Source organism: Hylobates moloch, unplaced genomic scaffold, assembly GCF_009828535.3.
Source record: "Hylobates moloch isolate HMO894 unplaced genomic scaffold, HMol_V3 SCAFFOLD_1, whole genome shotgun sequence".
In the NCBI taxonomy this organism is placed as follows: Eukaryota; Metazoa; Chordata; class Mammalia; order Primates; family Hylobatidae; genus Hylobates; species Hylobates moloch.
Window position 1 is genome coordinate 156773882 of NW_026652276.1, and position 13986 is coordinate 156787867.

The 13986-nt window shown below is 35.7% G+C and overlaps 1 protein-coding gene across 1 annotated transcript; it reads right to left on the reverse strand.

The window, feature by feature from the left end:
* Window positions 1-11613: 11613 nt before the first annotated feature.
* Window positions 11614-12888, reverse strand: LOC116458397 (lupus La protein). Its single transcript, XM_032138007.3, is given in 6 exon segments — window positions 11614-11694; window positions 11696-11790; window positions 11793-12182; window positions 12185-12257; window positions 12260-12462; window positions 12465-12888. Coding segments are annotated over 6 exon segments (1212 nt in total). The 5' UTR covers window positions 12835-12888.
* Window positions 12889-13986: the final 1098 nt, after the last annotated feature.

Genomic DNA, 13986 nt, shown 5'->3' on the forward strand with positions numbered 1-13986 from the left:
GATATATTAAGTCACATTTCCTCCATAATTGAGCCATCTCATATTTTGAAATATAAAAAGAACACAACTTCAAATCATGGTTCAGAGCACACCTAAGAACAATCTATTTTAAAAATCATGAAAGGTTGCTATTACTTAGCCCAATTTGAAAAACAAATTGCTTCAATAAGTTTTAATAAACATACAGTGTTTAAGTATTTTTATAGTTATCCATCCCTTTTTCAGAGCTTATTTTCAATATATATTTTTCAATATCCATTCCATATACAAAGTGGCCATATTCCAACATAAGATCGACCTTTACCTTTGTATTTCTTCAGGAGACACTCCAGATTCAAAATAAGAAGAGAAACATACAGCAATTTGTTGGAGAAATATATGTGTTGCCATTTCTGGTCCTCTCATGGAGACTTCTTTTTTCTTTTTTCTTTTTCTTTTCGTGCAACCTTGCCTTCTGGTTTCAATCTCTGCCTCACCTCCAATCGTATCACAGGCACCCACCACCCTGTTAATTTTTAATAGAGACGGGGTTTCATCATGTTGTTCAGGCTGGTCTCAAACAGCTAACCTCATGATCCTCCCGCCTCGGCCTTCCAAAGGGCTGGGATTACAGGCATGAGCCACCGCGCCTGGCCCGAGATATTCTTAGAATGAAAGATTTGTAGCAGCTAGAAACCAATCAGCAGTGAGTTAAAACATCAACACCATTTATCTTCTTTAGCTTTAGTATGATAATTTGGACTGTGCATAATACGAGATTGATTTCTGTTCTTTGTCTTTGAGAAATCCCAAAACCTTAATCAAAGTGTGTTTTTCCTTGTCTCAAATCTAACTGATGCTGTCTCGAGAAAACCTTTGTAGAAAATGAAAAGCTCCATGCCCAACTCTGGTGACATTTCAGAACTAATGAGTAGAAGTGGCAATATATGAAACTTTTAGTTCATATGATGATCCGTCCATCCACATGTGGAGAAAAAGTGGTACCACCCTTCCTTGATTTTCATACAGATTTGGTCAAGCAGGCCTTCTGTGTTAAATCAGAGGGAAATTAATCAGGTTATGTTCACAGTACTGTGTATAAATTGATCATTTTCTCAAAAAGTATCCACATACAAATACCAGCATTTCTAAGAGACATATTTCTTCTGAACTGAAAATATCAAGCTATTATATATTTATGACAGTGACATCTAAAAACTAGTGAATAGAGTAGAAATGTTTCTTCTTCCAAGATGATGTGCATAATATCTTTCAGTGTGGTGTGCATCAAAATATGTGTACTTAGTACCATTCTGCCCCTTGGTAATACAATACAGATTCTAGGAAATAGACTCTGATTGACGTTCAATCATGAAGACTAGCTTTCTGGGACTGATATTTTTTTCATTTGGATTAAATGCAGGTTGCTTGTTTTAAACACATATATTCTGATTTTTCTAATATTTTATGGTTGCTGGTAATAGATAGAGGAAAATGAGTAAAAATCTTGAGAATTTCCTTTAAGTATTTCTGCTATAGCAGCTCTCTTCCAATTAAAAAGAGTATCCATTCACCATAAACTTTGCATAATAATGTATTCATGATTGTTTGGTTATCTGTGATCAGTTGAATAAATATCACTAAAATTATGAGTGACCTGACTCTTTCTAGAAAGTTTAACAATATTTGTTAAAAAGATAGTTCAATATAACAATGGTTTCTATTACAGATTCCTCTACAAAAGTGAAAGCAAAGTCTATGGCTTGTATCTCTTTCTCATTTATTTTTATTAATGATATAGTCATCAATATTTTAAATACCATCCCCTTGGTCACACCATAACTTTAAAAAAGTGTGCATCCAATCACCGTATTTTGGATTAAGGTTAGCATCACACTAGCTGGGAAATAAGCATCTAAACCTGGTTCTATCCTTTATGTATGCCAGCATGGCTAAAACATGTTTTATATTGGCCCTAAAAACAAAGAAAAACAATTCACGGCTATTTTTTTCTACCATTAACCTCTTGAGAGTAGGACTGCTTTAAAAAAATTGCTTTATGATTGACATACAACAAGTTGTAGATATTTAATGTATACAACTTGTAGTGTTTGGAAATAACTATATACCCTTAAAACCATCATCGCTATCAACTTGTTTATGCATCACCTCCAAATATTTCCTCTCATTCCCTTTGTTTATGTGGTTAGAGCACTTAATCTTAAGATCTACCCTCATGGCAAATTTTTAAGTAATTTGCCAAAATTTTTAAGTAATTTGCCAAAAATTTCAAAATTTGAAGTTTCACTTATGCAAAGATTTCTCTTTAAATGTCAGCTCAGACTAAAGGAACCTAGAATAGTAGGCAAAGTGTTACTCGAAAATGAAACCCTTTCTACTGTAAGCAGGCAATCAAGACTTGCATCATCATGGAGGAAATAAATAAGATGCTTGGCTATGACTCTGGCTTTTATCAAATTAAAGGAGGGAGAGCAGAGGGAATATTTGCTTCCCTTGTGCATTTTCTCTGAAAGTGGTGTCTTTACAAATCTGTAAAATCATATGTTGAAATTGTATTTATTAAGGCTATGTTAAAAAAATGGTAGAGGAAGCAGTTGGAAATGAAGAATATGAGACAAGTAGAACATTCTGGTCTAAAGTCTCCTCTTTCTAGAGCATATTCCTCTACCAACTAGTGGCTTAGGCCTTGCCTATCCCAAGCTAATATTTTCTTCTCTTCCCCAAGAGCCTGGCAGCTCTTCTGACATTATTGGCCCACAGTTATTGCCTTGTATCTGACTTCCTTTGTGACTGTCAGAGCCAGCATCTCTTAGTGCTTTCTAGAGTGCAACCAGATTCCCCTTTTCCCTCCTGTCTCCTTACCAGTCACTAGAATTGACAGATTACACATGAAGAAAACTTCTCAGTATTTTGACATGGTTAAAAGAACATTTTTTATTTTCCTAGCTGTCAATATTCCAAACAAAAACGAAAAATTTCAGTCAAAGCTAATCATAGTTCTAAGAATGTAAGCCTTATAATTGCTAAATATTTTTTGGCTTAAATATAGATTAATAATAAATCTAGGTCTAGAATTACAGTTGCATAGACTTTCAATACTTTTACATTGTTTTTATTTTGAAAAATAAAACAGTTGTCATAATCATTCTATACATATTTACTACAAAAATGGGTTCTATGTATATATGTCGTACATTAATAGACAACCGACTCATTGATATAACTTGTTTCTCTTTCCATTATAGAGTGAGCGTTTTCTCATGGTGTAAAATATTCTACCAAAACCTTATTTCCAATAGGTAAGTACAATTTCATAATATAGTTATACAATAATTAGTTTAATATTTTAAATTTGTTAGACATTCAAGTTGTTTCCAATTTTTGATTATTTAATATTAAATAGAATATCTTTGCACACAAGTACTTGATTGCATTTCTGATTATCTCCTTAGACTGGGATGGAGGAGTGAATCAGAGTACATAACTGTGTTTTAAGTTCAGGATATATACTGCCCCATTGTTTCAAGAGAAATTGTAACAGTTTATATCCCATCAGCAGAATATGAGCATTTCTGTTTTACTGTACATCTAGCAGCATTTTGTGTAATCTTTCAAAGATATTTTTGAATTTGATAGGGAAAATGACACTCAATTTAATTTCATTTGTGTTTTTATTGCAAATGTGGTTGAATTTTTTTAGATACATGTATTACTCACTGAAATTTTCTTTTTTGCGAATCATCTCTTTATATCTGCTGCCTGTTTTTTATTTTTAATTTTTTTTGGAGATGGGGTGGATTTCATTATGTTGCCCAGGCTGGTCTTGAACTCCTGTCCTCAAGCAATCCTTCTGCTTTAGTTTATCAAAGCACTGGGATTATAGGCATGGCCACCGTGCCTGACTACTTCTTTTGGTCTTTATGCTTTTAACAATTTCCAAATTAGAAAGGCAAACTTAATTCTTTATATGTAACTAAATGTCACTGCATATTTATTTGGGGGAAGATAAACTTGTTACATTTTTTGTAAAAAGAAGTTCTAATAGGAATTCTTTAATTTAGCTATTATGTTTGGTTTTTAATGTTGCAATACCTTTTAAAACACCATCTTCAGATGGAGCTCAGAATACACTGGAAATCACCTAGTGAGTTTGAGAGGTACAAATGGTAAAGTACTCTGCCAAAGGTTTCAGCTCCTAGTTGCTTATCTGGGCTACACTGAGAAAGAGCATTGTAGACTGATGGTATAAACAGTGCTTCACCCAGTTATCTCATGTTTTTTTCACTGTTAGTATCTCTATAGAGAATAGGATAAAAAAGAAGATGAAATACGATCAATTAATTTTACTCCCTGCACTATTTGTCCCCTGGGTAAGGAAATGTATTAAAGTTAGTATCTAAAATAAGGTTTCATGAATTATGTATAGATTTCATAAAATTTCTCTCACATTAAGTTGATAGTTTACAACGGCTAGGTGGAAAGAGTACATTTAATCAAATCTTTTTATAATGGAACAGTTTTTAAAATTTATTTTGAATTAAAAATGTATGTACACACACACACACACACACACACCTCTTATATAGGGTGCCTGTCTGTCTATAGTGTGTGTGTTATGATGGGTGAAGGAAGGAATTCTCCTGTAGAACTGCAAAGCTGAGACTCTAGATTCCAAGGAAGACTCTCTTCTGGTGCCAGTGGTGAAAACCAGGCCGAGGGTCAGTCATAATGAAAAAATCAAAACCTTGGAAGGAGCAGTGAAGTCATCTACATATGTATGAATAGAAATGGAGTGAGAAAAATATCTTATATGCAAAACAAAACATGTTACAAATCTATTTTTTTAAAATTTCCAAATATACTCCTGCTTTTCTGTGGATTTCATTAATAAGAAAGTACATTAATAAGAAATTCTTCTCTGTCTGAGCTTTGGAAACATCTCACATTAGGAACTTGCTGAATTAAGCCATCTGTAGATCTTCCACTTGCACCAGGCAGTGGATTTACGAATAACTTATAGAGAAATTATAACATGCTTTAGTTATTTCAAATGGTTTTAATTAGTCCTCTCACATAGCAGAGTTCAGAAAATTTTACATTAAAATCAATATTGTTCAACATGATTTAAAAAATGCTTTTTTTCTCCCAATAAATTCACTTTGTAATAGTTTCTTCTTGGTTGAAGTGTATATATATTTTATGACAAACAAATTTATCATTCAAACTTAAAAACAATCTCAAAATCACTGCTATTAATATTAAATATCAAAGACTTTCCATTATTTTTCTGTAGATGTTTCAGTATCTTATAGACTAATTTTTAAGAACTTTTAATGTAGTCAATAACTTTTTTAAAAAGCTCTGATGTTTTAAAATCTCAAATGAATTGTACCTTTCTCTGAAAGTGAGTAATTGATGAACAAAACCACTTGATAAGAATGATATTACTAGCACAGAAGGGCCTGGAAGACCCAATGGGCTATTATATTGTTCATAAACAAGAGGATTATTCTATCTTTGCATTCTGAACTCTGGATATTATAATTTAATTGCAAAAATTAACAATAATGGTGATATCAATAGAAGACATTTTTATTTTCTTAAGAAACTAAATATATTACAACTCGAGATCAAATACCAGACTACTTGGAAGCCAAATACAATCCCATGGGGAAAAAAAAATGAATATAGTGTCTTACACATTTAAGTATAGCAAATAGACTGGGCATGATGGCCCACTCCTGTAATCTCAGCACTTTAGGAGGCTGAGGCAGGTGGATCACAAGGTCCGGAGACTGAGACCATTGTAGCTAACACAGTGAAACCCCATCTCTACTAAAAATACAAAAAACTTGCTGGGCGTGGTGGCATGCACCTGTAGCCCCAGCTACTTGGGAGGCTGAGGCAGGACAATTACTTGAACCCAGGAGGCGGAGGTTGTGGTAAGCAGAGATCACCACTGCTCTCCAGCCTGGGCAACAGAGCAAGACTCTGTCAAAACAACAACAACAACAAAAAACAAAACCAATAAAAAAGAATAGGAAATAAAGCAAAACAAAAACAACAATGAAAATGTGAAGTGAAGTTCTCTCCTAATTTAGGGAAATCAAAACACAACACAGAAGGTTTTCTGCATTAAAATGAATTTCTAGAAGTCATATCTTAAAATATGAAATCCTGACTGCATATATTGATGGTTTTTCAACTGTCAGTTTTTAACAAGGTAAGTATCAGTGGATACGAACAATTAATATGCTTAAAAGGAATGGCAAGCAAATTTTAAGAGCTTTTTAGAAAGTGAGTAACAGAGTGATGAAATGTTAAGTGGAAAAAATGAGCATGGACTATATATATGAAGGCTCCTGTCTAGCAAATGACACACACACCGCAAGAACCAAAAACAGTGCTTATTTCTCATATTTTAGAGTAACCTATTATGTTAAGTTTAAAAAATGAGCCAACCATTTTGAGACTTCCTTTTATTTACTTGGGAGAGAAATTGCAATTCTTATTACAAATTATTTGAAACTAAGAGAAAAATATGTAGCCTTAGATTTTAGTAATTTTCAGAAACACTAAGTGAAAGAGTTCTATTTCTTCATTTAAGTATTTTCTGTGATAGGTGACTGGTTCCCAGTGAAGGAAGAGGGAAATCTACCTTGGGTGAAACAAAAAAAATTATGTATAAAGTTAACTCTTATCAATATAAAAAATTCATTTGAAGACAGACACTCAAGCATGGTCTCCTGGGGAACCTGTGCCTTTCTTAGATTCTAGTTTTTTGCTTTCTTGCACTCCAGCTGACAGTGATGCCAATTAGGTACTGAGGCCTTGTGGGTCACAGTCCATTTGAGATTCTGATGAACACTATGAACTAACTTCCTTTAAAAGTATTTTTATTCGAAGAAAATTATGGCTATAATTTCAGAGACTTCATAGAATCTGAGGTTGATTCATAAATTACAGAACCCAGATTAAGATCCTTGTCCTAAGAAAAAAAATGATATACGTATAAGGAGGTCATAATAGCTAAATTTAAAAACAGCTGGAATTTTGGCATATTGGGGGCATGGTAATAAAAAGGTCTTTGGTTATTTAATCTATGGGTTTTACCTTTTTAAAAATTACCAATGATAAATAAAAAACTCTTTTGGTCAGAAAGACCAAGGTTTTATTTACTTATTTTCAAGGTTAATTTTAATGTTAAATAAATTTGTGAGACTTTAATTTAGTGTTAGTTGAATGAGATATGATCATAACATTTTCTTTGGTGTAGTCAAAGAAAGTCTTTGCTTTAAAAAGGAATCAAACTGGTTTTTATCAAATAGCTTTCCAAGTCAATTTTTCCCAGAGTCAATCATGACCACCATTTGCTTAGAAAAAACAGCTTTTTTGTGTCATATAATGTGAGTTCAGAACACAGATTTAGGTTCAATAAGCAGTTTGACACAAATAATGTAGTGTTCCCTTAGTTAAAGTGGTATTCAGACATTTTTTTTTTTCTGGTTTGAGTAACAGGCTATTGATCTATTGAGATGAATTATCACTTAAACAAAAAGCAGAATGCCATGCCTATTTTGTGCATTTCTGTTTATATTCTCATTTTCATTTTTTGTATATATTTTATTTGAAATAAAACTTTCTAATAACAATGCTCTTTAGAATTCTTTAAAGTGCTTAAATGACATATTTATAAAGATAAAATAGTGCACTATGGTTTTCAATTCTATTTATTGAATCGTCATGTTGTTATAGAAGTAGTTTGTATATACAGAATGGCCCATATTTACATGGGGAGACATAGTTCCTGCTGTGTGTGCTTACACATTAAACCATCTTACTGTAGGTAAATGCAGGTTTTGTTCTATGTAAATAAGTGAGACGATGGGTCTTTTTACTAATCCATATTTACATGTATTGTCTGGATTTTTACTGGTGACAGTGAATCTAGTTAATAACCATAGTGCTCTATGGAAATGTACATTGAAAAGTTAAAAACATCATATAAGCATAAGGGAACATCATTATATGTGAGTTAACTATTATTATTGTTTGCCTTTATGATGTAAACAAATGATCAACATTTAAAACCATGACTGAATTTATTAGTGCAATTCACTAAAATACTGAAATAGTCTTTGGCATGAAATGACCTGCTCAGCTGTGTTAATATTCATGAAACTACGTAGATGCTTTGTGCCACACAGCTCTGTTGATGTCCACGAAGAGTTATCAATTGTGGGTGAGAGAGGAATTTCAGAGGATAACTGTCTAGTAAAACAAAACATAGCTCTCTAGGCAGAGACAGATTTACCAGGAAACCAATGAAGCACAAGCTTTGAGGCCTCTCACGACCTCCTACTGACCCCTTACTTCCAAGTCCTTGTAAGCGGCCTTAGGAATGCCTGTGAGTATTTGCTTTTGTAACATTCCCAAAAGTACAGTGTTTTGTATGAAATCAGTTAAGACAGTTCTCTCTTCACTTTAGTTTCTTTATATTTTTCTCATGGGAAGTACACTATGGTAACTGGAGTGAATGCAGTCATTTTTGAGATCTGGCTAAAAGGAAGCTGAGGATGCATTGAAATTGAGTGTACTATGATATATTTATGTGGTTCACAGTCTCTTCCATGGATATTCCTATGTCATTACTACTAGCTTTCACTGTGTAGGAATGACTCTATTATCCTCCTTTCCAATTTAGGTGGTGTCAGGTCTCAAGGATGTCAACATCCGAGTCAGAGGCATGTCACTGTATAAACATGCCCAACAGTATCAGACAGTGGAAACGTGTGTAATGATGAAAAACTTGGTCCTGAAATACACATACTCAAAAGCTAGTCTTTGGAAATTTGTCCAAATCCTACGGCTTATAAAAGAAGAAAACAGTAACCTTAAAAATTTACACAATAGCGCTAGCGATGAGCTATGAAACTTAAATAAATTTTTCTAATTTAATTATTATTAATAAAAATTTTCCATCAGCTATGCCAGAAGCCTGAATTTTATCTTCCTATTCTCTTTATAGAAAATGTTATAACACTTTTGTCATGTGAGGAGATACTCAAAACGTATATAGCCAAAAAAATAGGAAAAAGTATTATAGAAGTGTGTGAGGAAGTATTAATAAAAATATACATTTTGTTTGTATTTTGTATCATAGGTGATATTTGTCAGCTTTTAAAATTATGCAATATGTTGTGATTTTTCTCTTTCTAAATAATATTCACTATTGTATCTGATTTTGTATGAATAATTTTGCATTCTTTTTTATAAGGAGGGTCCAGATAATCAAAGCTTCGGACCTCCTAAAACCTGGCTTTGCCTCTTACTTGAGAACTTTTCAAAGAAGAATGCTAGCCAGTGAATGTTCAGAGAGGAAGGAAGAAGAAGCTGTCCAATGACCTTTTTTCTTATGGCTTTCTAACTTGATTCTTGACATTGTCACCAAGGTCAGCCTGCAGGGGAATAGGTTTCTTTCTCTTTATTTAAGTATCTACATCTCCCCTACAGGAGTGCATCAAAATTGTTTCAATCAGTCATCTTTATTGTAAGATTATTAGTAGTTTTAAATATATATATTCTTTCGGCATTCTTTTTCTACATTGAAAAATATTGCTTTTATTTAAAAAAATTAAAGTTATTATTTTAAAGAACTTGGCTCAAACATGGACAAGGTGAGAGTGGTTCCCATTAGCACAGTTCAAACAGATTTTAAGTTTATATTATTGTCTTTTTACTAAATGAGAGGCCCTAGAATTAACTACATAATTAATTACAATTTTAGCTTTTAAATGCATGAAAAGATAAGAAGAAGGCGAACAAAAATCACATGATAGATGCTAAATATTCAAGCTTATAGAGCATCCTTTTCTGAGGGAAGCACAACCTATTCCTTGCAAGCTATTAATATCTTGCATCTCCCATCCTGTAGGAGTAATCTGTGGAGAGACATTTGATTGATTATCTCTGGAATCCTCCCCTACCCGCTTCCTTCTCTGGCCCCTCCTTGTCCACATGGGCCTCTGGAGAAACCAGCGAGGGATGACTGGGGATAAAGGCTCGTCTCTGGAGAGGGCTGCCAACCTCACCTTGCTCCAAGTCTCCACAAAACACAACCAACCTTCCAGACACACAAGAAGCACCTCCTGACTCCATCTCTTTTCCTTGTTTTCTCTCTTTACAAGCATACTGGTATTTTTTCACAGAGAGATAATTCCCATTCATGTCTAGGAAGAAAATTTCGCTCTCAAAACTGTTGGTGAGAGACCCCTTGAAGAGAGAGCTTCTCTGTTCTTCCGGAAGAGATGATTTAGTAAGGCAGTGCTGGAGTTCAAACTGAGCCTCCACAGGCCTACCTTGCTTCACTTTTAAGCTTTTAGGAAGAGAGCTTTTAGAAAGAGAAAATTGCTTTCCAAAAGGGAACTCTGGAAAGAGGAAGAATGAGCAGGGTTGAAACTTTGAGAGAAAATGGAAGGAGTTGGAAGATGGAGGGAGGAACCAAAATGACTAATAAGAATTTCTGGGGCTGGGTGCAGCGGCTCACACTTGAAATCTCAGCACTTTGGGAGGCTGAAGTCGTGGATCACTTGAGTCCGGGAATTCCAGAGCAGCCTGGGCAATATGACAAGACCCCGTCTCTACAAAAAATACAAAAATTAGCTGGGCATGGGGGTGCCTGTAGTCCCAGCTACTCGGGAGGCTGACGCAGGAAGATCCCTTGAGCCCAGAGGTTGAGGCTGCAGCGCCACTGCGCTCCTGCCTGGACGGCCAAGTGAGACTATCTCAAAAAAAAAAAAAAAGAATTTATTAATTTCTTCTTATGAAATATACAATATAGGCCCCCTCTTTTTGCTCCTGTATGAGAATGTTAAGAAAAGTCTTTGGCTTGATGTGCAGTCCTGATTCCTCTGGATTCCTTTTGGGAGAGAGGTTAGAACAAGAACTGAGGCCTGGTTCCAGTAAGTGCCTGGATGTAGGACAGCAGGGTAGCTGACATCCTGGATATGCAAGATAACAGGTGGAGAATAAAGGAGTGAAGAAAATTAATAAAACATGGAATATTTTAATAAGACTGCAAGGAAGCATACAGAGACGTATGGAAAATACAAAGATAGCTGTTTTATTGTAGCATGGACACGGACTTTATGGCCGGCAATTTGGGCGTTTCAAGCTCTTTATGTTATTTACTTGTGGTATCTGTTTGACAAGTAATTTCCATTTTCCAAGTCATTTTTTCATCTGTAAAATGAGGACACTAATTCAAATAACTTCCCTCGATAGGTTTCTATTTTTGGTGAGAATTGTTTTTTTCTTTTCATGTAGTATATATTTTATTAGCTTGTACTAATACATTCTCATATTACAAAGGCGATTTAGTGGAAAAATCTTCCTTCTGATATTTGATTCATGTGAAATAACACAAATAGAACTATACATTCAAAAAAATTCTCATTTAGATAACAAAAAAAAGACAAGTTAAACAACAAAAAACTTTTCCTTTCTCACAGGCGGACACTGAAGTGGACCTAATTCGGTTTTCCTTTTAAAAGCCCCCACAAACAAAAGTAGTTTGAAACCTATTTAAAATGAATAAAAAATTGGTTTACTACATTACTGGTCTCCAGCACCACTTTCTGTTTGCGGTTGTTTGGATGCAGGTTCTTCTTTGTCTGTTTCTTCTTTTCCTCTTTTTCATAGGTCCAGTTGAACCATTTTCATCATGTGCATCATCATTAGCAAACTTTGTTTTCTTGCCCTGAAATTGTACTTTTCCTTTACCAGACCCAGCTGGGCAGCTTTATTACCCTTTCTTTTTCCTTTAAATCTGCAACCTTTTGACTTCCATTTGTTTAGGGATTCTTGTTGGTCTTCTATTATTTTTTTCAGTGCTTCTTTTTCCATCTCTCCTTCTAGTACTTCCCAAGTCACTTCTTTGTTCCTTAATTGTAGGTTACCATTATTTGCATCTTTGGCTTTACCCAATGTTTCTTTGGCTTTTTCTTTAAATAGAATTATCCCCTCTTTTGCTCCTCTGATGAAGTCTATCCATTTTATTTCACCATGATTTGATAAAAGGATGCAAAAATCTTCTTTATAGGTCTGATCATCTACATCACCCAAAAATTTCAGCAAGCATCCAACCTTTTCTTCTAGAGATTTCATTTCAGCATCTTCTTCTTTTGTTTTGCTTCTTGCTCTTGTTTAGCTCTTAATTTAGCTTCCACTTTATTTTGTTTTCTTTCTTCATTTTTTTTTTTTTTTTTTTGGCAAAGCAATCATCCTTGAAAAGTATTAGCAGGTCTGTGTCTTTGTACTTCTGGCCAGGGGTCTCTACAAACTTCTTAGCAGATTCAATGCTACCAAACACAACAAAAATTGATCCCTTAAATGCTTTATGCAATGTTCTTCTCATCTGAATATTTAGTACTTGACCTTTATCTTCTAACCATTTTTTCATGCATCAAGAGTTGCATCAGTAGGGAAGCCTTTAATATAAACAGATCTGTTTTTTACATCATTTTAGTACTCATCAGTCACTTCAGGTAGGGGTTTGCTTGGAGACCTTCTGATTTTAGTTTTATCTTCACTGATTTCCACGACTTCTGCCTTGGATTTGCTCAATGCTTCCACAATTACATTAAAGTCTGTTAGACGGTTCAACCTGTTGAATTTTATCGTTATCTCCAAAGGTACCCAGCCTTCAACCAGTTTTATCTTTTCCTTTAAAAACTTGTCCCGTGGCAACCTGAGGTCTCCAAGATAATACTCAATTTGATGACAGATTTTGGCCTCCAGGGCAGCCATCTTTTCATTATCACCATTTTCAGCCATCGTGGCTATAGAGATGGACACAAGCCTTCAGTGAGACTAGAACGCGGTGGAGGTAAAAAACCGAAAGAACGCAATGAGGATGGGGGTAGCCACAGTCCCGTCTCAAAGCGACCGCTGAACTGCCTGGGCACCAGCCACGTGCGGGGAACCCCAGGCTGCCGCATTTCTCGTGGGGGCAGCCTGGCCACCGCCCGCTCCCGCTCCGCCAAGCCACCTCCGGCTGCGGCCCACGCGGCGCTCGGCCTGAACCTGAGGAAGGCGAGGGGCGAACGGACGCCGCGAGCGGCAGTGAGGAACAGAAACACGCCGTCGCGCACCAGCAAAGCGGGCCCTTTTGTAGCTTCTCTTTGGTGAGAATATTTAACAAATGGTATGAAAGTGCATTCTTGGAATATTTGAACCCTTATTTATATACGGCCACTGTGGTCTCTGATACAAGATAAGGTAATGCTTGTTTATATTGTAATTACTGCAGCTCTAAACCCCACTAGAAATCAGCCCTAAGCATTCTCCTAGCTTTTTCAGTGTTCCAGGCTGTTGCCTCATGTTTAATCCAGAGCAATGCCCACAGCTATTCTTCTAGAGACACCACTGCTGATGGCCTCATAGGCTTGATATAGGGAGGACTCCGTGTGCTCATATTTTTCACAGAACAGCTGAGAAGGGGCTGTGACTTTTAACATCTAGAATTTGTTGCAGTGTTAGATTAAAACAGAAACACAACTTACAGGGTGAATTCCACCTGCCTCAGTCTTCAGAGGCAGGCTGTCTGCCTAGCTATTCACCATTCTCTGAGACAGAAGCCAGTTCACCCACCACTGAATGCTCCAGGCATTTTCTCACCTCAAAGTCTAGGCCCAATTCCCTCCTATTCTCCAAGGATAAAGCGAACGCTTATCTCTCAAGGCCAAAACCTTGCTCATTTCCCATCTCACATTTAAATTCTTAATGGGTTTCTTTCTCTTTTTTTTTGAGTTGGAGTCTCACTTTGTCGCCCAGGCTGGAGTGAAGTGGTGCCATCTCGGCTCACTGCAACCTCTGCCTCTCGGGTTCAAGCGATTCTCCTGTCTCAGCCTCCCAAGTAGCTGGGATTACAGGCGTGTGCCACCACACCCAGCTAATTTTCACATTTTTAGTAGAGACGGGGTTTTT